The 26369-nt window shown below is 43.1% G+C and overlaps 1 protein-coding gene across 12 annotated transcripts in view; it reads right to left on the minus strand.

The window, feature by feature from the left end:
• Positions 1-26369, minus strand: part of Pdzd2 (PDZ domain containing 2) — a 374613-nt gene that overhangs the window by 61077 nt on the left and 287167 nt on the right. For 10 of the 12 annotated variants that reach the window (XM_074077656.1, XM_074077662.1, XM_074077655.1 and 7 more), the window contains 2 exons: positions 24394-24526; positions 20686-20838 (listed from right to left, as the gene is read on the minus strand). In XM_074077656.1, the coding sequence (XP_073933757.1) occupies positions 20686-20838; positions 24394-24526 (286 nt within the window). Of the gene's footprint in view, positions 1-4195; positions 17467-20685; positions 20839-24393; positions 24527-26369 lie in introns of those variants that run through there. The other 2 variants (XM_074077663.1, XM_074077666.1) reach the window with 2 other exon arrangements.

The following is a 26369-nucleotide window of genomic DNA, read 5'->3' on the forward strand; positions in this document are numbered from 1 at the left end:
ACCCCTCAAAGCTCAAGAGCTTCCCCCAGAGGGTCTCTGCAAATGGGCATGAAGGAAGGCTGGGACAGGGATACAAGAAACAGCTGAGAGCTGAAAGTGATTGATATGGCTACTCATAGTAGTCTGATTTTGAGGGAGATTCCTAGGGGTGGGGAATGAGCTAGACAAACTTTGGGGTGAATTGGAATTACTTAGAGAGCCAAGAAAGTACAGAGAGGCTCAGGCTTGCGGAAGCAGGACAGGCCCGGGCTTTAGAATTCACCACTTTCCAGGGCTAAATGGAAGCAACATCCAAAGGAGATGCAGGACTGAGCTGCACTTCTCAGTCTTCTTGCCCTCCCAGGTTTACTTCAGGTACAGAGCATGGAGAATAGAAGCTTCCCAGCCATACCAAAGTTGCCCATCAGATAAAAAATGATGGAGAATTATTATTATTATGCTGATAATAGTTTAGCATAAACTAAATTATGGAAACCTGTTCCACTCAATGCTTCAACTAGAAGTACATGAACTATATGCAAAGTATACTGCAATTTCCATGTACCACGGGTGGTAGCATGTATTGTGCCTGTAATACATTAACAGAGCAGATGTCTGAGGCCATTCTTTCTTATGGAAAGTGGAAATAATTGTATTTATTTTGAAGGTGATAAAATGACCTTGTAATTACCTTTTAGGATTATCATGAGGAGTCAATAAGAAAGCACTTGAGAGTACTAGTAGCACATTTCATGTACATCACAGAGGTATAGGGAAGGTTTGGGTGAAATAACAGTGACAAAACACACAGTGTCAAGCTCCCTCCACTCCAGGTACATCTCGGGTGATGACTATATAGACTGTGACTGCAGTTGAAGACTACAGAGCTATTCATTTCAGCTTCGTACCTATAGAACGACAGCAGATTTAATACACACACAAATTGAAACCAATAGGAACTCAAAGAGAATACGCCATCTTCGTGGATTGAAGATTGTGTATGGGGAGCATCATAAAATCACTGCAAACCTAACCTCTATGAAGGCAGTTTTAAAGGCAGGTGCCTGAACACTGTAGGAGTAAGATTTCTGCCCCAAAACAAGGAGGATTTGAAAACTTGCTTTGGTTTTCCAATCAGAACAGCAGCAGTAGAAAGGAGAAAATAAAGGAATACATGATGATAGAGAAAGAGTGCTATTTTCATAGAAGGTAAGTTTAGATCTTAGAGAACAGACTATGCAGACATGAAGGAAGAGCTACAACTGCACAGATGTGAAGGAAAGCCTGGGTAATATGTAAGGAAAAAGGTATGTCAGGTCCTAACTACTCTCATCCCCCCCACCCCTTGGTATTGGGGTTAGAATCAGAACTTTAGACTTGATAGGAAAGCCTTCCACTGCTTGGGGAGCCACACCTTCAACCCCCTAAATACTTTTAAAGTTGGCATCCCAAATGTAGGGCAACATTTTAGTAATTCCTACATTACAGGGGTGACTGGGATCCAAAGAAATCTTACTTAGGGCTGGAGATGTAGCTAAGTGGAAAGCGCTTGCTTAGTTGGTACAAGGCCCTGGGTTTCATCCCCAGCATCATAAACGAACAATCCCCCACAAAACAGAGAACAAAAATCCCCAAAACAACAATAACAACAACAGAGAAGAGAATGGGGTCCCAGGCCCAGAAAACAATGAGAAAGGTGATTTTAAAACTGCAGATGAGGAGCTTTAGTATGAGAATTTAGGACAGCTCTATCAAGAGAGTTCAGAAAGAGTGCACAGATTTAAAGTTGAGCTCCACCTCACCCCTGTTAGAATAGCCATCATTAGAAACACCACCAACAGGTGTTGGCGAGGATATGGGGAAAAAGGAACCTTTGTACACTGCTGGTGGGAATGTAAATTAGTACAACCACTCCAGAAAAAAATTTGGAGGCTTCTTAAAAATCTAAACATAGACCTGCCATATGATCCAGTAACCCCACTCCTGGGGATATACCCAAAGGAATGCGACACAGGTTACTCCAGAAGCACTTGCACACCCATGTTTACTGCAGTGCTATTCCCAATAGCCAAGTTATGGAAACAACCAAGAGGCCCCACTACTGATGAATAGATCAAGAAAATGTGGTACTTGTACACAATAGATTTTACGCAGAAAAAGAATGAAATCTCATTATTCGCAAGTAAATGGATGGAACTGGAGAACATCATTCTGAGTGAGGTTGGCCTGGCCCAGAAAACCAAAAATCGTATGTTCTTCCTCATATGTGGACTTTAGATCAAGAGCAAACACAACAAGGGGATTGAACTTTGATTGCATGATAAGGCGAGTGCACACATGGGAGGTATGAGGATAGATAGGTAACCCAAAAAAACAAGATAGCATTTGATGTCCTCAACGCAAAGGAACTAATGCAGAAACTTTAAAGCAACAGAGGCCAATAGGAGAAGGGGACTAGGAACTACAGAAAAGGTTAGTTCTAGAAGAATCAATTTAGAATGTAACACATATGTACATGGAAGCAATGCGAGGAATCTCCCTGTATAGCTATCATTACCTCAACTAGCAAAAACCTTTGGTCCTCCTTATTAATGTTTATACTCTCTTCAACAAAATTAGAGGTAAGAGCAAAACAGTATCTGCGTGGAAGCCAGGAAGTCGAGGGTGGGGGTGGGGGCGGGGACAGGGAGGGGGCGGGGGAAGGGGGGAGTAATGACCCAAACATTGTATGTACATATGAATAGAAGAAATAAATAAACAAATAAAAAAGATTTAAAGATTTAAAGGTGAGCAATGAGGAAGACCAGAAAGGGAACAAAAGATACTGCATCCATTTTAAAGAGATGCAGTAATTGCTATTGTTCTGATAGAAGTGGACTGGGAAAAGTAAGAAATTAAAACTCCAAAGGAAGTAACCATGAGAAACACAAGAGGGGAGCCAGCAGGATGTGTACAGGGCAGATCTGATGTTGGTGGTGGAGGGTGCATGTGGGGTGTTTCCAGAGTGGAACTGGCTAACCACGGACTGGTGGGATAGTCAAGATGCATTTGAACACTGATGCTTTGTTAAGTAGAGGGCTCACTGACTCCATCGCTGATGAGCTAGAAGCAACGAGGGAGCCTCTATGCTAAAGTCTAGATTAGTACTGAAAAAAGGGAAAAAAAAGAAAAAATTGAGCCAGAAAACAAAGGAATAGAAGAAATTTTTAAAAAGACACATAAATTCAAGTAAGCACGGCTGTGAAAGAGAAAAAAAAGCTAATTTACACAGCAGGTGAAAAAGAAATTCAAGTAAGTCTTCCCCAGAGAGGAAGATTATAAAACACTAGAGGCATATCCAATTACTGACCAAAAATCCATAGCAGAAAGCAATGCTACTCGACCCTTGTGACATTTAAAACCTGAGGGGAGATGACTCTCAAGGAGCAGGTGGCAGAGGTACTAGCTCCTACTAGCTTATTAGGGGCAGAGGCTGTAGACTCGCCACCAGCAGGTCCCATTCATAGGAATCTACAGAGAGTGTTTTCCAAGCTGAGCAAACGGGAGGAGGAGAGATGTCTTTTTCTTCAGTCTCAGCAATCCTGTGTCCAGAGGCAAGTGAAATATAGCCCAGGACCAAAATTCCTGTTCCTGAGAACATGGACTCTCTGTCAGAGGCACAATTTACACTCAATCCAGCATATCGGGAAGCCCCATACTTTTGTCTGTAGGTGTAAAATGCAAATCAAGAAACTTTTAAATATGCACTAGAAGCACTTTAAATAGGTCTGGGTTGATTTCTCCCAAGTCCAATTGGGAGCAAGATTCCTCTGCCAGATGAGTTTAAGTTCACAGTTATGAGCTCTAGACAACTGTCATAGACTGACTGGCATTTTAAAAAGAAGTCAAAAAATATTTTCATTGTCACCCTTTCTTTGCTTGATATAACTCAGTCTTTCTGGTATGGCCATTTGGGAGATAATTCTCCATAGGTCTCTTGCATTTCTGTATGGCTTGAGAACAACACATAAGCTGGTTTTATCTTGCGTTATTTATCTTTTCAAGGATGTTTGTAGAGTGAACAGCCTTGAAAGTTGGAGATAGTGTTCCAGGAAGAAGAAATAGGTGTGTTTACTGCCCAGTATACGAAAAATAATGTCTTTGGAGTGAAGGTTAGCCAGGCTGGCTTCTAGTTCATCATAAAAGACTGCAGTTGCCCATACTCAGGGTACCTCACCTGAAATGCAAATCCATTGCGGTACATCTACCTGAGCCCTTCTGCACCATTACTGCAGGATCCAGGGGGAGGATGAAGTGATCATGAAGCTCTGAACTGGGATTGAGTCCTAAACTGAAATTAGAGAAAGTCAAAACCAGTTCCTGTGGCATGAGTTATAGTCATTTGTCTCATGTCTTCTGCCAGAAGACACTTGTACATTATAGTATCTCATTTTTTAAAATGTAGTTCTTGACACTGTTTTTGGGAAAATGAAATAAAACCCCAGGAACAAGATTTTGCCTGGAACAACTATCTATGGGTTGGGGTTTGGCTCATTTTTATAAATGTCAAGGTTGTAGGGGCCAATGTTTCGATACTCTTGTGGGTCCATTTACAAGTCACCAAAAAGTAGAGCAAACTGAATGAAAACTATTGAACAAATTCAGCTATCTTGGAGCTAAAGAAACCATATTTGTTCCAGGAAAGAATAGCTCAGGCTGCAGATGCTGAAATACACAATCATTTTCCAGAATCCGGAATCAAGAATCTCATTAGCTAAGATGGAGCAAAATAAGAAACAGGAGAGATCAAAGGAGGCCACTAGATGCTTTTGTTTTTTAACTGAAAAGGTCAAGGAAATTTAAATTTGGATGTCAATTACTTTCCATTTTAACATCTTTGGATTATGACTTGCAGGGGGATTTAAATTTGTTGGCATTTACTTGATTGTCACTATCAGGCTGACATTTTATCTCACTGCAGAACCTCTGAAAAGCTGTGCTTCTGGACAAACACCATGGGGACTGAGTTTTACCTTCTGGCAAAATTTAGTCTTCTAGGAGCGGGGAGCAAAGCATCATAACCCATGGACCAGGCCCCTTGGGTCCAAGCTAAAAATCTAAGACTAAGAAATGTCCTGTAACTGTTGTTCAAAGCATTTACAAGATCTCCTTGAACACACTGTGACTAATCTAATGTTTAACTCCCAAGCATCATCTGTCTTTCTCAGCTATCTCTTGAGGCCTTATAAACAAACCATGCAAACATGGCATTTATCTCCAGCTACTCCCACTGCTCAAGCAGATCTGAAGAAGAACTTCAGGAGGACCAGTTGTACCCAATTCACACCATGTTTTTACGGTTCCCAGTACTTGAAATAAAAAATCCTGCAGATGTGACAGAAGACAACCCAGTTCTGAATCCCCAGGACACTTTGTTGGCTCACCCCCAGCCCCAGCATCCACAGGACAGTGGAGCATGGTGATTTCCCTTTCATGCTTCAGGCACACTAAGATTATTTTTAGGCTGCCAAAGGAAGTTCATTTTCCAAATCTCTGGGGCCGATATTTGAGTGACCAAAAGAGAACCAGATGGCCAAAAGCGAGGCCAGGGCTAGAAATGAATAGCCATTCAGAAAGAAGGAATCAGAACAGCAATAAATCAGCACAAAGTGGCAAGAAGCTTACGAGTTACATGCAGAAATTAAAACACTAATCTACCACTGTGCTGGACCCACTGCTTTCCCACAGACAGTAACTCGGAACTGAAAGGGAAAACTAACACCCAACAACCCTAGCACGCCATGGTACACACAGTGCATGCACACAGCTCAGAGACAGTCAAATGCAGGTGGGGGTGTGGGTGGAAGGCCATAGCTGACGTAAGTGGAGACAGCCAGACTGCAGTTCTGTAAATGAAATAACATTGCTCTTGTTCTATCTGAGCCTATTTCTAGTTTCCTCCCAGTTACCCCTCCTCCCCACAAATTCGAGTGGGTTTAATAGACTTTGTTGGTGATTATTTGAATGATTTTTATGCACATAAATTAAATCAATCTCTTGGTTGTTTAGAAAGTTGAGGTAAAGAAAGCACCTTGAAGACTTTAGGAATGTCACTAAATCATTGGCCCCCATTTGACCCTTGCAGTGGGTTTGCATCACCTTCCTAAAGAGAGGACAGGCTCCTCCAGGGACTCTCAGTTCTTTGAATGTAGATGTCAGAGGGGAACCTGCACTTGCACCTCCTTGGTACAGATTCCAAATTGAGGGATGACAAGCACAGACACTGTCTATGAAGTGGAGCTTACTCACTCTTGCCATGTTATCAAGACCAGTAGGTGAGAAAACTGTGGGATCTTCATTGGGCACATGGCTGGAGAGTGAAGGTAGACCCATGTGTCATTTCTCAGCAGAAGCTGGTCCCTGGGTTCATCTCACCGACAGATCTCTTTAGTTTACCCTAAACTCCTAAATTGTGTGTGTGTGTGTGTGTGTGTGTGTGTGTGTGTGTGTATACAGGAAAATTGAAAGGCATACAAAAAGTAGAGGTGGAGGGGCTATTAAAAAAAGGAAGGCATCAATTCTTAAACTTTTCATCTACCATAATTAGAAGAGTACAAATGAAACTTTCAAAATTATGAAAAAAACAAAAAACAAAAAGAAGAAACACATGGGATGGGAGTGTAGCTCACTGGCAGAGAATGTGCCTAGCATGCACCCGAATCTGGATTCAATCCCTAGCATTGTAAATAAATGAAAATAAATAAAGGTATGTAAAAGAGGCAATCAGGAGGATCAGCAGGAAAGTGAAGGATGGGTAGTCAGAGATGCCCAAGAGGACAGCTGAGTAAAATCCAATGGAATAGCAACAGTAAGCTTGTTGTCAGGGTCTACACAAAACATTTTCTCATGCAAACCTTTTGGAGCAAATGTCATACTCTTACCTGGCTTATTATAATAGGAAAAGATTGTTCTAATAGAGCATCCCCACCAGGCAGGTTTTGATGAAGACAAAGGCTGCGTTATGATAAGATTTTGGCTCACCTTTAGGTTCCAGGCACAATACCGTAAGGCCTTCCGCTGCCTTTTCCTGTTGGACACAGACTGTATTCTGAACTCCCTATTTTCAAGAGGGTGCATGGTGTTGCTTGATAAATATTTCTAGGGGAGAAGTGCTACATGGAGATCCTGGGAAGTGGCAATGACAGACACTGTCCTGGGCTCACCAATGACCACACACAGCAGGGCTCAGCAAATTCCTGCTTATCTTTCCTGCGCCTATCTTTGTGATGTTTTATTGGAGCACAGTCATGCCCACTGGTTAACTTATTGCCTATGGCTGCTTTGGCACTACAGAGGCAGAGTTGGGCACAAGACAAGGCCTGATGTGTTTATCATCTGCCCTTAATTGTTGCTGTCTCCTTACCTGTAGGAATAGCATACTCTAGCCCTCTCCAGCTCCCCAGCCAAAGTCACTGTAAAGAAACTTGAGCATTTTAAGGAAATATAAATTAGCAAGTTGAAGGGAAGGAGCTGACAAGTGGAGACATCTTAGGAAAACTGTACCATGGTAATTCCTCTCAAAACATCCGTATCATTCAGGCTGCCTACTTTTATCTTTAAATTTCTTCTTTCTATTTTGGCAGTAGTAGGGTTTGAACTCAGGGCCTCATGCTTGTTAGGCATGCCCTCTGCCACTTGAGCCACTCTGCCAGCTTAATCTCATCTTTAAATGATACTGGTAAGAAACTCCTTTGAAATGACAAGGACTCTCTTTTTTAAAATGCACATACTTAAAAAAGTGTCATAGGACTGTGAGACATCATTTCAATTGATTTTAAATCAGGCTGTTTTAGTAATCAGCCTGTTCTTTGGAAGGAATGGAAAGGGCTTACGGCTTGGTCTTTTATGATGGTACTGGGGGTGGTGAAAGGAGGCAAAATGGCTTGGGGACAGAGGTAAGACAGGCTGTGGTGGGCCTGACACCTCTTAGGGGACAGGGTACTGCTGGGTTCTCAGTGAGGGTGTGTACAGCAGTTGGAGGAGAATAGGCTCCAGGAAATCTCTGAGCAGAGGGATGGGCCCACGTGGAGGCAATGACAGCAGGAGGTTTCAAAGGTAAATGGAACCTCATTCAAAATATCACTCAGGATCAGCCCTGCCTTCAAAGAAAAACAAACAACAAAATCAAAAACAAACAGAACTCCATCTTCCTCCTCTACCAGGAAGGAGCCCTTGCTCCCAGAACCAGCACCCAACATGGCAGGCTGGCTCTTCCCCCTTTCTCCCACTGACCACCCAGCCACGAGTTCCCACCTTCCCAGCTTCACAGCCCTTTCTTCTTCAGCATAGGCTCTGTCAAAGCCTCTAAGTCTGTCTATCCATCTCTATCCTCCCTTTGTCTCTCCAACTCTTCCTCTGCCCCGCTGCCTGAGTAAGCTTACATAGAAACTGTGAGCCTGTCCCTCAGCTGAAAAGTCATCTATGAGTCAAATTCTTAGTAAAGGAAATCCTAATTCCCTAGTCTGGAACTAAAGCATGAATGTTTATGCTTACTAGACTTTTGGCAGTACTGCGATTTGAATTCAGGTCCTATGCTTGCTAGGCAGGTACTCTATCACTTGAGCCATTCTGCCAGCCCTGTTTTGGGTTGGGTGTTTTTGAGACAGGGTCTTGAGAACAATTTGCCCAGGCTTTGAACTGCAATCCTCCTGATCTCTGCCTCCTGAGTAGCTAGGACTACAGGTGTGAGTTATAGGTGCCCAGCTTACTAAACTTTGTTGAATAGGCCTTAAAATTTCCTGTTTGTGGACCACTGTGCATATTATTTTTCTGGGCTACAGCATCACTCATTTCTGTGAGCACTCTTGTGGAAATCCTGTGGCACAGTCAAATACTATCCAGCCACTGAGCCCTTCCTTAGCCCTGAAAAAATTAGATCTCTGTCCTCTTCGTCAGGATAGCATATTCCTAAACACTTATTACGTAGGAGAGGGAAAATGATAAGTATGGAAATAACAATAGCTCATTTTGAAATACAATAAGTGGAGCAAGTCAGGAAGAAAGCACCCAGACAGGGGGTACATGTGGATGGATGTGTGGAGCTGGCTGTAGGGTGGGGTGACTGATGCTATGGCTGGGTTGTGGGCACCTGCAGGACCATGTTATAAACTTCTGTGATTGGACACATGGTATCAGTGGGAAAAAGGTCAGGAAATTAGAGACGTCTGCCCAGGGAGGTAAGAAGAGGGGTGGTGAATGACATGCTTAAACAATACATCCACAAATATTTATTAACTCAATCAATTTGCTTTAAGGAAAATAAATTCAAGTACTCAAGCGAGCTTTACCAACAAGTTTTCGAAAACATCTGTCTTTTTATGAATCAGGAACTGACTTTCTGATTTTAAGTACTAAAATGTGAGGAACACTCAAACACTTGGCAATCAAGTTAGAGGTGACAGAACTAACTAGAAAAGTTTCTGGGGAAAGAGGGGCTTTAGAATTTTGATTGGCAAGGAGTAGAAGGAAGGATATTTCAAACGAAGGAATAACATCAAGGACCGTGGTATCTTTTTTCCTTCAGCAAAGATCATCTAGGGAGTTAAATAAGCACTTATATAAAAAGGTAGGCAAGCAAAACTAAGCAAATAAACAGCAAACAAAAAGCTAAGCAAGCAAACAGTAACATGAAGAGGTGGTGTGGTGAGAATTCTATTGGTCATATATGCTTCTGTTTCTTTGAGAAATTTCTGGCCTGGATTCCATAGGGGAACTTCTGACCTCTTATACTTTACTTTGTTTTGATTTCCCAGCTCTGCACTTACACACCATGTGGCATAAGGCGTTGCTAGACTGAGAAAATGTCAAGAAACTCCAAATCTTCAGACAAGGTGTGTTTTTTTCCTAGGGCTCAATGGCCATATATGCACTGCCAAAGACAAATTTTTTCATTTGTCTAAAACCTACCACAGTAACTGGAATGGGGACTAAAAAGGATCTCCTGTTTGTGCTGATGTAAGATTCTGACCATGTGTCAGTGTCATCTTCACTGACAGTGTCAGAAAACATTACAAATATCAAATATTTTTTCATACCTTATAAGCTTAGCAAAGGTCATAAACAAAGTTGTCCTGGCAAGTGAGTTATACTACCCAACATCTCCCCTCCGTATTTATTGCCATCATTTTGTGTATGGCTGAAGACATTTTTATTTCAGTTTCATTTTTGAACTGCCACCTTCATTTAAGCTTTTTTTTTTTGGTGGTACTGGAGTTTGAACTCATGCTGGCTAAGCAGGTACTCTACAACTTGAGCCACTCTATCAGCTGCTTTAAGTTTTGACATATTCTACTTTACATTTCTATGTGTGGCATAGTGAAACTCCCAAAGCATGAACAACCTAAATTTAAAAATGCACTGGAGGTGTGACTTAGGTAATAGAGTGCCTGCTTTGCAAGTGGAAAGCCCTGGGTTCAAACCTCAGTCCCACCAAAAAAAGAAAAAAAAAAAGAGAAAAAGAAAATAGGGGTGGTATTAATGAGAGTAAAGTGTTGAAAGGCATGGCTGTGGTGTGGAACACTGTACTCTGGAAGGTGCAAAGGCAGGAAGCAATTTATCTAAAGTGATAAAGTCGCTATATGACTACTAACATATTATTTTTAGAAAAAATTAAGGGAAGAGAAACTTAATATTTTATGCTGTAGTGGTCCATATTTCATTTTAACTGAAATTCGAAGGAAATTTTCAAGTCCAAAAGAGGATAATGAAGTTGACTACATACAGAGAGGATTTCTTTAACTGTATTTCCTAGTGTTCCGTGCTCTGACTGGGAAACCATCAACTGCTCTAAAGACAGATCCATAAATTGTAAGGCTATACTACTGCACTAATGTCTACATGCTCTATAAAATAGAAAGCAATCTAAAATGAGATCTGATCTAAAGAAATTCTATTTTCCTCCCAAGCTCCCAGGGACCACCTGGCCTCCACCTCTGGGTGTGCCCACTTCGCTTTGGAGACCCTTGCACTACAGGAGTCTCCATGTGGAATTCAATATTTCCTTTTTTATGCAAATGAATTGTTTCCTTCCTTGAGAACTTCAAACTGCAAGAGTGGAAGTGCAACACAGACCCAGGTAGCGTGTTGGAACAGGTTCCTGAAAATGTGGCACAAGACTCAGCCTCGTTCAAACATCAGCAGTTTTCTGGGTGATTCATTCTGGTCAAATAATTATTCTTATCTTCTTATCTTCCACCCATTTATATAATCACTTCATCTCCTTAAGTATGAAACCAAACCAAATCAAAACCACCCTCAAATTTAAATCTTATTTTCTTAGACCAGCATTAATTGCACCCCCTTTTTTTTTATCTTGCTTTGGCAATTCTTCATACTGCATTGAGTTTCACACAACCTCTTATATCTATCCTGTGGCAGTGGAAGTGTTGCTGAAAACATCTCAGTGAACTGAGACCTACCCAGGGAAGACTGAGGAAAAAGACAGTAGTGCCTAGATGGGGGTGGCAGAGAGAAAAACACACAATTGGAGGAGCTGTGCATCAGCATACATTGGCACAGGAGGTGATACCAGGACCTGGGGTCAGGAAAGGCAATGAGAATGTGAAGTGCAAGACTGCCCTGCTCAGCATCTGTGTTTCCAAGTTTCCTATAAGCACCACTAACCCCTTGGCCTCACTCCCCTGGTCCCTAAACTACAGAACAAAAGGAGGCAGTTGGGGTCTAGCAACTTCCCTTGTCTCAAGGCCATGCTTTGTGGAAAGGTCTCAGGGCTTCTTCCTGCCAACCAGGTGACTTTTAGGAGCCCTGCCACATCTGCCTTCTACAATCTGAGTGAGCATCAGGCACGTGGGAAGCTTTTGAAAACACACTCTTTGGCCCTCATCTTGCAGAGACCTGCTGAATGGGCTCTCCAGATGGCACCTGGAATGGGACCTCAGCCTATGTCATGCAGAGACAGAGTGGAGCCGTTTGTGTACAATGGTGTGTCCTGTGTCCCAGTGCACACACACACACTGATGCCCTGGCATTTTGTGAGGTCTATGAACTCTTTTCCTAGTGCCTCCAACTTTTCTTCCTTGCTCTTGGGTTCTCCTTTCATAGCTGCCTTGAGCCATACTGGGCGTTTTCCAAAGGAACAGGTTTGTTATCTGTGGGGCTTCTTCTCTATCATCATGAATCACTAAGCCCGTAAAATGCGAAGTTTAGACTGCCCGATCCCCTGACATTTCATGGTTCTCTTTACCAGCAACCACATTCCCAACTCCTGCAGTTTTGGGTTCTTTCCTGGTGCCTTTTTGGCAAGTCTTCCTAACTGCATTCCACTTGTTACTTGGCTAACTTCCATTGACATATTTCCACCAAGATGTTTAATCCTTTGTCATTGCTGTTGATATGTCAGAAATCAAATCCTAAATGTCCTCAATTTTCTTGCTCTAGCCTTAACCAAACAGAAAATGCAAAATCTACTTATTTGTTATGAAGTGCTACCATGAATGTCCTATTTTAAGGGAAGAGATACTGTGTTCTTCTAATGCTGTACTTGAAAAACAATTCCTTCACTGATATTCTTATCCCAAGCAGAAATTCCCAGAATAGAGGAACAGATCACCTTTCTAGTTTGGGAACACAAACAAAACTGCCTATTGTGTACTGGTTTGAAATCCATGGTATGCTGGTATGCCCACAGGGTCATTGTGGGACTATGAGAGGGCAAGTCAACTGTCTACCTGTCTGCCATCTGGCCATTGCCCACCTGTCTCATACCTACACATAGCAGGTCTCCAATGAGCATGCAGGATAGATGAGTGAGCAAATGTGGCGTGACCCTTGTCCTCCACAAAGTGGGGGAGGATTCTAAGTTCGATCCACTAGAAAAGCCTAGCAAAGATCCCAAGGCACTGTGGTAAAAGTGAAGTCCTCAATGCCTGGACACTTCTGAAAACACTTACAGTAGACATCTCACCAATTATTCAATGCAAATAAAACAAAAGACACCTTCTCCTTTCCTTCCAGAGAAAAGTAGGAAGACACTGACTTTTAGGGTCCCCACAATTATTCCACCAACAAAAGAATCAAAGACCTAAGTCACACTTACAGAGTCAAAAGGTCCAGCTTTGCTCTTCATTCCTTTTCACGGAGAGGTTCTTTTATTGTTTCCCAAACCCTAATCCTCGAGAAGCTCTCCAAGATTTTCCAGACTTGTGATTCAGAACTGTTAGAACAGATGCCTTGATGCCAAAGGAAGCAGGATACAGGTCTTCTGATTGATGTGCGAAATAGACTCTGCCTAGCTAAGCTGTGACAATTGCAGATTTGGCAGAGATGACCATTACTTCCATTTTCAGGGTTTTTTGGTTAAAAATATAAACAGGGAGACAAGCTCCTAATCACTTAAGAAGCATCACCTATCTCACGTCCTGTTACACTGAAACTCTTTCTCGTCTATTTAAAGTGTCCTCTCTAAGGGGCCTAGAGCATGGATCATTTCTTCTAAAAATCTCATTTTCCCCAGATGAACTGTAATTGTTTACACATGGGCAGAACACAGTAATAGTAAAACCAGTGCATGTGACACTCATTTTATTGGAAGGCTCTACAGCAGGGGTTCTTAAACCTTAGGCTGGGTCCAAATCACCTAGATGGCTGATTAAAAATGGATATCTGGGAGCTGGGGTGTAGCTCAGTGGCAGATAGAGTGCTTGCTGAGCATACATGAGGCCCTGGGTTTGACCCCAGCACTGCAAAAACAAACAAGCAACAAAACAAAGCCAGACTGTTAGAGGACACCCGAGGAGTTCCTGTGATGGAAACCCAGGATCTTCTAACAAGTTCCCAGGTGATGTGTATGCAGGGAGGTCAGAGGGTCAGAGGCACAGGGACCCAGGTTTATGCCTTAGGGTTGTGACAGAACAGGTAAGCTTTTTTTTTTTTAAATTTTGATGGGATTGGGGTTTGAACAGGGACTCATGTTTGCTAAGCAGGTGCTCTGCCGAGTGAACACCTCCAGTCCATTTTGCTCTGATCTCGAGAACTATTTGCCCAGGCTGGCCTTGAACCTTGATCCTCCTGATCTCAGTCTCCCAAGTAGGTAAGATTACAGGCGTGAACCCCCTGCATTCAGCTAGAACCAACTAAGCTTTCAGGGAAGAGTTGGAAGTGGGTAAGGAATGATGCGAGATCACAGGAGAACCGCTCCTCCTTTCAGCCCCCACTCTATTACTGCAGGCATTGCACTAGACTCTAGAGATATGAAGATGTTTAAGACACTGCGTTCCTTGCCCTTGAAGTGTTTGAGTCTAATGAGGAGGTGAGGGTGGGCCTGCTCTGGGTTACTCTATGTTGTACAGAAAAGGAGCTCTCAGGCTGTGCTTAACCTTGAGCTACAGCATTTATAAAGCAACAGTTTTGACCTGAGTTGCTCCATTTTGATGATAAGTGCCAAGCCAGAATGACTCCATGTCTTGTTTATACAAGCAAACAGCCATTATCTGCCAGCATGCCATGAGGAAAAATGATAATAATTTTATTTGTGCCAATAAGTAATTATGTCTGTCCATATGTCAAATCATATCAGAAACACCAGACACCTGAGCTTATTGATCACACCACCTGGTACTCTAAAGGAAGGAGCACCCTAAGACTGAGATGTGGCAAGCACACTGACTCTGGTCACTGTCACAAGCTGTGCCCAGGAAAATTACCTCAGTGAAGGACCTCTGCCCTCTGTCCCTGGGCTCCAGCCCAAGCACAGTTTCTCCTTCCCATGACACACAGCCCACTTCCAAATGGCACTCAAAACTACCTGTCACTTGGACTTGCATCTTACAACTCTGTGATCTGAACAGCTCTGCCAGGGCAAGCAGTTACTAAAACTTCTTCTCTGGTCTCCTACAGAGACATTCTCCCTGCAATTGTATCAGCTCTGCTTATGCCTTCGGTACAGCCTTCTGAACTCTGCAGTCTCTTTAACCCTTTCATAGCCATCCTGCAACACACACACACACACAAAGAGCTGCATATGCCAGTGGCCATGAGTGCCAAGTGAAATCAGGAGTGCTCAGTGAATTAAAGCCAACAAAACTGATGTAGCTTGTGAATTTATTGTTATTCAATCATTCTGTAGAAAGATACAAACATGTCTATGTTTTCTACCATAGCTCACTCTTGGCATCTAATGAGGAAGATAATGATGAACACAAGATGAAAAGTACTATGAGAGGAATATACACTCAGTGCTATTGGAGTGTAGAATACAGACTAAAAAACTGGGGGTGGGGTGGGGATCAGAGAAAGAGTGACTTGAGGGCAGACTGACATTTTGGCTGGGGCTGTCAGTGGTCTTGCCAGGAGAGGAAGTAAAGCAGGTCTTTCAGGTAGGAAGAACAGCAGGTGCAAAGGCATGAAATAGTGAGCAGTTCTAGAATCCTGGGAGAATATTGGGCTCCTGGTGCTTGCAGAGTGCTGGAAAAGCACATCTGGGCATGTGCAGAGCCACTGGGAACATGCATAGAAGAAAAGGCAGCTTGGCCAGGATGGGTTGACAGTATAGTTCATTGAAATTGGCAGGGTGCTGGTTCTAGGACCCTCCCTCAGATACCAAAATTCTTAGATGCTCAAGTCCCTCTTATAAAATGTCTTAGTATTTGCATTATAATATAGCCTCCTGTAGACTAAATCATCTTTAGATGGCTTACAACACCTAATACGATGCAGACGTTACGTAAGTAGTTGTTATTCTGTCTTGTTCAGGAATAATGACAAAAAGAAAAGTCTGCACATATTCAGTATAGTCACAATATTTTTCCTTTGAATATTTTCACTCCAGAGTTTGTTGAACCTGCTGGTGCAGAACCCATGGATGAAAAGGGCTGGCTGTATTCTACATTCAGGAGTTGGGATTTTAACCTTAGGGTGACTAACAGCCACTGAATTATATCGAATACTTAAGTGACATGCCAGATTCTAATTTAAAGCATTGTCACTGCAGAGCAGAAAATGAAGGGGATTTGAGAGACTATAGGAAGAATGGCCATCCAGTAGGCTAGGACCATAGGCAGGATGAAGGAGGAGGCTGGACCTAGAGACTTCTGAGCCCAGACTCAGAAAAGTCATGGATGCGGTGGTAGTGACAATGAAGATGGACAATGGAGAGCCACCCCCCTCACGAGAGCCAGATCCCATGAGATGGATGGCCACTACACCAATGATCATGACATTTCATTGTCCTTTTCCATCCCCCCCTTTTCTCCTGCTGCTAGTCTTCAAAGTTGATATTCACCATATGGTTTTATTCTGAACAAGGATGAGTTTTTTGAAAAGAAAATCTCGTTGCTATTTATTGTAGCCATGGAAAATAAATCAAAGGGGATTCATGGAGATCCTTAGCATTTATAGGACATTTGCTCAACTTAAGTGCTGGGCGCACCATGACTTACAGGTGCAAAATCAGTCACTGTCTGGGTGGAGGTGGGCGCAGCTTTGTAACTCAGCTGTGACTAAAAGAGCACTACATTTCGTTTGTTTAAGGGTTCTCTAATTTTTAAAAGTTATAAAACAAGAATCTTGGATTGTGGACATATATATATTTTTTATTTGTTTCAATAGTTCAGTGCTTTTATAAGGCCCAGCGGGGCAGAGCCTAATAAATTGTTACATCCCACAACTATCTCTATACTTCTGCCTCTGCAGGGCTGGGTCCCTAAAGCAGGCTCAAGAAGGTGGCTAAGAAACGGTGTATGCCTGGGACCACTCCTCAGTGAGACCTTGATGAGAGGGTGGAGTGGAAGAGGCATGCAGAAGGGAGACTGAGTAGGATCACTGCTGATTTCTTCATTCAGGATTTGTGTCTGACAACCAGGGGTGATGTGACAGAGAAACCCAGAAATGCAACACTGACAACATGTATACTTTTGGTGACATATTGCTGAATTTCATTAGTGTCTCCTTAAAGTTTCCAAAACAAAGTTGTTGTGATAGAATGCACTGAAGCTCCTTTGGAAAGACTACAGTAATGGAAACAAAGAGCAGTATGTGATTAAATTATTAAACTTGAGAGAGCTAATGGTGGTGCAAACTGGCCACTGCTACGGAGTTGATTAATGTGACCTGTCTGCAGAAAACCTGTAGTCACAGTCAAGCAATTTTGCTACAAGCTATTTAAGGAGACAACAACAAACACACGGACATATACAGGCAAAGATGTTATGTACAGAATTGTTTGTGGTTTAAAAAACTGAGCATGATACCAATTGAGTGGTGAAACCAGTTGGTGCCAGAATTTATGGCGCTCCAATGCTGTGGAGTATTAGTTATTATGAACTGTGTTTCAGAAGACCTTTCATGACAGAGGAACATTCATTAGTATTTTATGAAGACCACAGCAAATTTCATAAGAGTGTCTTTATAAGGTCAATTAAAATATGTATAAACTTAAGGAAAAAAATTCAATTAGAAAGTCATAAAAAATGTCAAAATGTCAAAGATGACTACTGGTCAAAAACATTTATTTAGTGAAATGTTACTTCTCTTATCAGAAAAATTTATTTAAATTATGTGATAATTTACATTATAATAAATTTAGAAAAGCACATTTATAAAAATTGTAAGTTTATAATTTAAGGAAAATATATAAAATATATCACATGGACTATATTGAATATATGTAATGGGTCATTTATAAGAGCAGCCTTTAGTATAAAAAATTCCCAATTAACTAATTTTGTGATTTTTACAAGAGAACACAACTTTAAAATTTTGAGAAATCAAAGGTCTATGACCTTCCTGCATCTATCCCACCTCTTTGTACACTATGGATGACAAGGGACACAGAGTCCCTGGAGGTCACACAGAGGAAGGGCTCACAGAAGACCTTGGCCTTGAAGGGTGGGTGCAGAGGAGAGGGAGAAGGTGGTGGGAAGGAGATGTGTGGCACTGGGGCGTGTTCAAGGCACACCCAGCACTGTCCCTACAGGCCAGTGAGGTTGGAATGTAGACTCCAAAGACCTCTAAGGCTGCCATACTGTGGTCAATCGTGGCCAGTGGAACAAGAGGAACAACTGTAAAACTCAATGGTGGATAAGCCCAGTAAGACGTCATCATCAATTTTCATTATTTCCTGGGTCTAGCACAGAGCCTGAAAACAGCAGGTTTCCAGTGAATGCTTGCTCTGTGGTTTTTAGGTTTTTGAGCCCTATTTCCTGAGGATGCTGGACCATGAGGTGCCAGTTGTGCTTGAGTTGCTCTGGCAGCCCTGTTTATTTATTTAGTGTTTGATTCAACAACCAGATACACTGTCTAAATTCTACAGATTCACCAAGCCAGTCATCAGGCTCCCCCACCTCATTCACAACTGGATGGGAGGAACACACCTTAATCAAATGCTTACCAAACAAATCTGTGACAAGTTGTCACAGGAAAGGCACATGCATGGTTGTGGCGCAAGAGAAGGGAGATTTAATATAGATACGGTGTGTAGGAAAAGTTTCTCTGAAGAAGTAACATTATGGGATCAAAAAGATGAGTATGAGTTAACTGTGCAGAGGGTTGCACGAGACATTCAGCATTCACAAAAGTTCTGAGGCAGGAAATGTGTAGCCACCATGAGGGGGCATGGGAAGGCAGAGAAGTCACCGTAAGCTTGGAGCAAGGTGAGGTCTGAGAAGCAGGCAGGCGGCAGTCACAGAGTGCAGTGTAGACTGTGAAAATCAGTTTAGTCTTTACTCACTGAAAATGACAGGAAAGCACTGAATATAAAGACATAAGAATAATCACAGAGTTGTTTTAAACTGTTCACCTCAACCCCATTCATTCAGCTCAGGCTTACTTGCTTCCACAGGTTGGTCTTTGGAGAAAGCTCTCCTTTGGGTGAAAGCAGTTGGAAAGAAATTTGAAATCAACCCTGAGCCCATAGAATAATCCTGGGCAGATTGTAAAAGCACATCTTCTTCAAGAGGTTTTTATTTTTATTTTTTTACTGGAAATTTGTCACAATCAATTTTGTTAGAGTGAAACTTATTTTTTTGGTGGTACTAGGGCTTGAACCCAGGGCCTTCAGCCTGAGCCACTCCACCAGCCCTATTTTTGAGAAGGGTTTTTTGAGCTAGGGTCTCACGAACTATTTGCCCAAGCTGGCTCTGAACCGTGATCCTCCTGATCTCTGCCTCCCGAGTAGCTAGGATTACAGAAGTGAACCACTAGCACCCAGCTCAGAGTGAAACTCTTTACTGCCAACTTCTGGAAAATTGTTATAATAAATACAGAGGCTTTTGATGTTTATGAAATAAATGGTGCCCCCTCAGATGGGATAGCTTTGTGCAGTCCACCACTTGCACCATACTCAGTGCCCTGGTCTCCAAGGACCAAAGGGAAAGAAGAAGCAACCTTCTCTCCCTGAACAGGGATCAGACCCAGGGCCTTGGGCATGCTAGGCAAGCACTCTACCATACAGCTACATCCTCAGCCCTTGGCTAGTCCAGGATGGCCTAGAACGTGCCATTCTCCTGCCCCAGCCTGCCAATAGCTGGGATTATGGGTGTACACTACCACACCTGTCAACTTCTTTTAAAGTGTTATAATGAGGTGCGTTATTATTATTTTCTACCTTTGAAGGTCTTATGACCAGCAAGGCTGATTTTCTGATGCTTACCCATGCTACCTAGGTTCAGAGCCAGTGGGAAGGAGCAAAGGGTTTCAAATGACTGAAAAGAAGTGCCCTCTCCATGGCTGCTTAGATGGGAAATGAAGGCTACAAGAGTTTACACTAAAAATGGTACCACTTTCAGACCTGGGATACAAAGAAGAGATCATGCAGTCGCAGTGTGAGCTGTCAAAGCCTTCCTGATTGACTGGCTGTGTGTGTCAGGCAGCAGAGCAGACCTTGAGGTTAGGATTCATCATTGGCTGTGTACGAAGAGTAACACTGTGCAGGTGTCCTTGTTTGAATAAAATTGGAAGATGTATTCTACACAAATTTGCCTAAATGTTTTTTGTATTATGTTAACAATCTACTTTAAACCGTAACTTTTTTTGTGGGGGCACTGTGGTTTGAACTCAGGGCCTCAAGCTTGCTAGGTGAGTGCTCTACCACTTGAGTTATGCCCCCTGCCCTTTTGCTTTTAGCTTGTTTTTAAAAACAGTCTTGCTAGCTTTGTCTGGGCTATCATCAAACCTTGCCGCTCCTATCTTTGTCTCTTGAGCATCTGGGATTACAGGTGAGCACTACCACACCCAGTTTGTTTTTGGGATAAAGTTTTGCTAAATTTTTGTCCAGACTGGCCTTAACCATAAGCCTTCTGTCTATACTTCCTGAGTAGTTGGGATTACAGGCCAGAGCCACCAAGGCCAGTTTAAACAAAAATCTTGACATCTAAGTTCAAATTGATTGACTTTTTTTTAACTCTATCAAGAAGTAGCAACAGAAGCCTTGTGTACATTATGAAGTGTCCAAAAAATTAATACATGCACCAAACTCAATAGCAGTTGCTCTCTTATCTTGTTTACAACTTCAATCTTTTTTTCTTAAATGAAATGCGTCACTCTCATAGATGTTTCCAGAACATCCTGAGGAAAATATAGAAAGAATGTGCTGTGGTTGTCTCCCATCCTGCTCTCTATCACTATCTCTGGCATTTCTCCTCTGATCCTGTCGTCATGTCTTCAGAGAAACACCATTCCCACAGAGCAGCCTGGGAAACCCAGAGGTGCACTTACTGCTCCCCGGACAGAAGATCCGCTTCCTTCCTCCTCTTCCCCTTCTGGCTCCTGGTCTTCGTTGTCGGTCCAAGACGACACATCCTCTACAGAGCTGGTCAGATCTGGCAAGCTCTTAGATGTTAACCTGAGGAGGTCCTCTGCAGAGTTCTCCTGTGGGGACACACAAAAGGCCCAGGAATTATCCACTGACACCAACCAGTTCTGGAAATTAACCTGATATCAAGCCAAAGAGCATGTGGAGTTTAGGTTCCACATGGTAGGGTTGCTGTCAATGACAGACGTAGGGACCCAGTGTAAGCCCAAATCACTTTTCTTGTTCTCTAAAGAATCTGGGGTTTTGAGGTCAATTCATGGGCAATCCCACCCGTGAACTTCAGATCCCTCAAGCGCCTCTCGTGTCTTGCTTCAGGGTGGGGTCTAAGCCCTGTTATGGGCTTGTCAGCATCTTACAGACCTGGCCTCTGAATACCTCTCCAAACCCTCCTCTTCCCTTTCAGCCCACATCTCCCCTCAAGACATTTCAAATCCTTCTCACTCTCCCTGCCCATCCCCCTTTCCCCCAACAGCGCCTGATGCTCAGACCGCCCTTAACTCATGACTACCTTCTGGAGCATGTCAGAAGGCATTCCACTCGCCCTCCTTTCTTCTCTAATGTCCTTGACTGTTTCCTTCATCCTCAGGATTCAGTTAGCTTCACTTGTCTGCCAGTTCCTCCACCCAACTTTTCTATTCATCACCACATCCCAGGCCTAACACAGAGCTCAAATACCCATTATGTCCTCCTTCCCCACAATTGGCCACCTCATTAGCATAAGCTCATTAGAAAGAGATTAGATTGTTTATTGGATCAAAACACCAACTTGAAGACATGACAGTGTCTCTTCAATGAAAGCAGCCCTTGAACAACTTTTAAAGGTCAACAATGATACATGAAACTCCAGTAGGATTAGGCTCCAAGGGGGCTTCGCCAACAAAGTCCTTTGCTCCTAGGCACACAGAAGGCTGGAGCAGGTATGGGGTGCAGATTCAGTCATTAAGTGCTCATGACAAACCCAAGTGCAAATGAGGAACACACAGGGGCCTGGCACTCTCTTGGGAAATGTGATCAAACACAAGGCCAGGTCCCAGGGAGGGGTCCAGGGCTACAGAGCTGAGCTAAGTCCTGTGAGACAGCTGTGGTTATCTCTCCTCATCTTCCCATGTTAGCCACTTCCACAGGGAAGGGAACATGTGGCAAATTTTAATCAGCATATTGCTTGAGGGTTCATAGAAGAGAACCCATCTTAAACAGTGGACTTCACACACTATTAGTGAGGTAGCCCCTAAGGTCAGTTCCTTGGGAAACAAGGAACCCGAAGAATATTGTTTCAGATCAGTAATTATGAATGCTGTGCTGTTAGTCCTTACCTAATGAAAGGAAAAAGCTATTATTAAACAAAAGGTGAGTTCATTTCTCTTCTGTGATGTCAACTCTTTTTCAAGAGTTTTGAACAATAAACTAGACATACACTAAGTGATAAACATGAGGGCAAATGTTTCTCTGTGCTCATTCTGACCAGCCACTCTGCTCAGGGCCCTTCCATCTCCTCTAATCTTCATGACATCCTTCTGTGGTGGTTACTGATTCTCTCTGAGCTGAGGAGAAAATTACGCTTCCTACTGAGTCTTCCCAAGCCTCTGTAAAGTCCTTTTGGAAGCATCAGACTCAGTCAAGGGTTGTGGGTAAAAGGTGTGACGGAAGGAAAGCAGATTTTGCAGATCACTCAAAATGGAATTCTAATTTATTTGTTAAATATAGCTGTCCCTCTGTACTTGTAGAGGATTGCTTCTAATCATGGACACCAAAATATAAGGATGCTCAGGTCCGTCATATAAAATAATGTAGGATTTGCATGTAACCTACACACATCCTCCTGTAAACTTTCAGGCTCTAGATTACTAATACCTCATACAATGTGAATGCGGTAACAGTCATTGTATTGTTTAGGGAATAATGACAAGGGGAAAAAGTCTGCATGTGTTCACTGTAGACACAATTGTTTTTTCAAATGTTTTTGATCCAAGGTTGGTTGAGCCTATAGGTTCTGAACTCATGGAGGACTAATTGTACTCCTCAGGTTGGCAATGGGTCTTGCAATCTTAAAGGGAACATGCATGAGAACCTATGGATGTCAGACTCACAAATAACAATGGGAATTAATGGGAAAAGCATTACCCTTACTGCCAACAGCACAGTCCTGCGAAGGGCTAAGATGTTTGTAGCCTTTCACCAGTTCTTCCCAGCCGTAAGTAGAATGAACCCCTGTGACCCCCTTCATGAACTTCTCAGTCATGTAGATTCTTTCCTAGTCTCTTCAACAGCGTAATCAGAGGACAGAGCACAAAGGAGAGAGGCCAGTGTCTGCCTCCTTGTTGGGGCTCCGGAGTCTGAAGTCTTTCTCCAGAGCTTTAAGGCTGGTGAGACTTGGGGGAGAAGGCAGATGCTGGGGGATGACAACACAGGCACTCCATCAACACACGTGAGGAGTGTAGGTGAAAGAAGCCCCCACTTGGAGCCTCAGGACACTGTGTAGAGAGAGCCACAAAGAAGAAGGGCAGCAGGAGGGGACAGACACTAGGTTGTGTGCCAAGAGCCCAGTGCCTGGCACTGCTGATGGCCTTGTAGTCCCTGAAAAATAGTAGCTACCATGGATGCTCTGCCTTATTGCCTCTTCTGTAAAACTGGAGAGGAACAGAAGGCTTGGATGAAGGATTCACAGGTTTCTTCCAGCTGTAATACTATGTGAGAGTATAAATAAAACCAGGGCCTCTGGCCTGCCAGTGGAAGGCCCTGAGTCTTTCCTCCTTCTGGACTTGGAAGAAGCAATTTCTACTGTTGTTTTGGTTATGGAATGTGTCTGGAAGGCTTGTGCATTGAAGGTTTGGTTCCCACTACAATGTTCAGAGGTAGGGATGTTGGCAAGTGATTGGATCATGAGAGCTGTGACTTCATCAATGGAGTTATCATTGGTAGATCCATAATTGGATAACTGGGAGGTGGTGGAAACTGAAAGGTGGGACCTGATTGGAGGAAGTGGGTTGCTGGAGGTGTGCCTTTGAAGGGTATATCTTGTCCCCAGCCTCTTCCTTTCTGTGTCTCTTTGCTTTCTGGCCACTATTAGGTGAACAGCTTTCCTCTGCCCTGTCTTCACCATGATGTTTCTACCTTGCCACAGGTCTAAAAACAATGGAGTCACCTGACCATGAACTGAAATCTCTGAAACTGTGAGGCAAAATTAATCTTTCCTTCCGTAAGTTGTTTATCTCAGGTATTTCATGACAGTGATGAAAAACTGACTAACACATTCATGCCTCCCTCTTCCCTGATATCTTCACTTCTGCACCTCCTCTTCCATTTCTCCGAGGAAGAATTGCTTCTCCATTACATTGTCCTTCCCACTCTGCCATTCTTACCATCTCCTTAGTTCCACTGTTTTCCATTTCCTAACATAAACCTTTAAAGCCCCTGAAAAGAAAGCAAAATAATTCAATGCACTTAAGCTAAGGATCTCCTTGTGGGCTTGCCCTGTGGATTCATAGTTATTTACTGGCACGAGATAAACATGCGAGCACACACACACATCTGTGTGAGGCATGGGGAGGGCTCAAATCCAGCTGCACCACCACATTAAAAATATTTTAAAAATAGACAGAAAAATGACCTACCTTGCTGGCCACCACCAGCTGAACCATTCCAGTGGCTGAGCGGAGAATGGCTACAGCTTCCTCATGGGAGAGCCCGACCAGTAAGTGACCATTGATTACCAGCAGCTCATCTCCTAAGGACAGTCTGCCATCCCTGAGAAAGGGAGATGGAAAAAATCCCTTGTCAAGACAATCTGGGCCTGAGAAGGGTCAATATCAAGGAACAAGGGAAGGTCCTGAGAAGGGACAGTTAGAACTGGGCGATAGAGGAAGTGGTGACAACCAGATGGTTTGGATGGGATTGCTTTAACTTTTGTATCTAGATTCCCACCAGAAGAGTGAAAAGCTGCAGGGTTTCAGTTGGTCACTTAGCAATAAGCACGATGTAAGGTTTCCCCATATCTGGCATCAGTATCAATGAAGCTCCTATCCAGGTGGAGATGGAGATGGTGGTAGCGAAACCAAGATCCCCAAAGTTTCAGGAATCTTTTTTTTGTGTGTGTGTGGTTCTGAGGATTAAGCCCAGGTCTTGTGTATACTAGGTAAGCACTCTCCCAACTCTTGGTTTTTTGAGATAGCCCAGGTTGGTCTCCTCATGCCTCAGCCTTTTGAGTGCTGAGATTATATATGTGTCCCAACATGCCTGGCTCAGTCATTCCTTTCTAAGTCCTGTCTGCCATCCTGCCTTGATGACAGAGTCACTGAACTAAGTCTAGAGACAGCCAAGGCATCCTAAACCCACAGGCAGTCCCTTCTTAACCCACTGGTTTCTCTCTTCCCAGGACCCTCACCAGATTTCCTCAGGGGCGTCTGTGACTGATACTATGCTGTACATGTCTCTACCTCCCCGCCTTCCTAACAGAGCTGCAGGACCTTGAGGATGGCACCTCCTCTCTTCAGTGCTTTTTTCATTTTTGGGTCCCTAAAGCCAAGCTTCAGAAGCAGAAGGCTCCATTAAAAAAAACTGTTGAATTTGCTACCATTGTAGCAAAAATAGGCCTGGCCTATAACATGGGTATGTAAATATTTTCTCTTTCTTTATTTCTTTTAATTTAAATTAAATTATGGCTGACTCTGGGTTCCTTCCTACTGGGCTGGCAGGAGATTACGCTGTCACTCCTTGTCTCCTTGAGGGAGATCAAGGACCTCAGTGTCACACTAAGCCGGAGCATTGGGCAGGTCTGAGCCTCCAATGGTCTGGTATCACACAATCTAAAAGGAGTCAGAGATTGCTAAATATGGGACAGAAATCTGGTGTGGTGGTAGAGCACCTCCGCTGTGGCTCTACCCCGACTCCTCTAAAGATTTTATCTCAGTACCAGGTGCTGCTGTGGAACCCAGATGCATCTGCAGTCCTCCCAGATCCACCCAGCTCTGCTTGTCTCTAATCTGTAGACTCTCTATCCATGCTTCCTTTCAATTAATCAACCAGCTTCTCCCCTTTCATCCTTACCTGCCTCTTCTGACCTTCAATAGCTTCTCTTTCACTCTATCCCCTTCCTTTACAATAAATATCATAATCTTTTCTATGAATTAACAGAAGACTGGAAGCATCAAAGACTTCCAACAGCCTCTGCTTTCTGTTCTTTAAGAATCCCTGAAGGAGAGTAATGCTAAGGGCCCCATCAGTTGCTTAGAATGGTGACAGAAAGGGAATGGGGAAAATTTGAGGGGAGAAATTAACTGTCATCTCAAGGAGGCGTGTGGGTGAGACACTCAGGAGATGATCATTTTGGGGGAGAAGGATTCTCACGTAAGTTCAATGACTTTGGCCAGTGTCCTAGCTTACTTGTCCACAATGTCATGAAGACCATCCCAGCCCCATCCCACTTGCTATTTTGATCTTTAATTCCATTTCTCTCATCTCCTGTTATCAACTAGAATGATCCACTTCTGAATCACACACAAGAGTTAGAAAGAGACACACAACTCCAGGCTAAGAATGAAAAGAAAATGATGAAACCATCAGAAATGGCTCTGATGTGAAATAGGCAAGA

Source organism: Castor canadensis, chromosome 6, assembly GCF_047511655.1.
Source record: "Castor canadensis chromosome 6, mCasCan1.hap1v2, whole genome shotgun sequence".
Taxonomy (NCBI): Eukaryota; Metazoa; Chordata; class Mammalia; order Rodentia; family Castoridae; genus Castor; species Castor canadensis.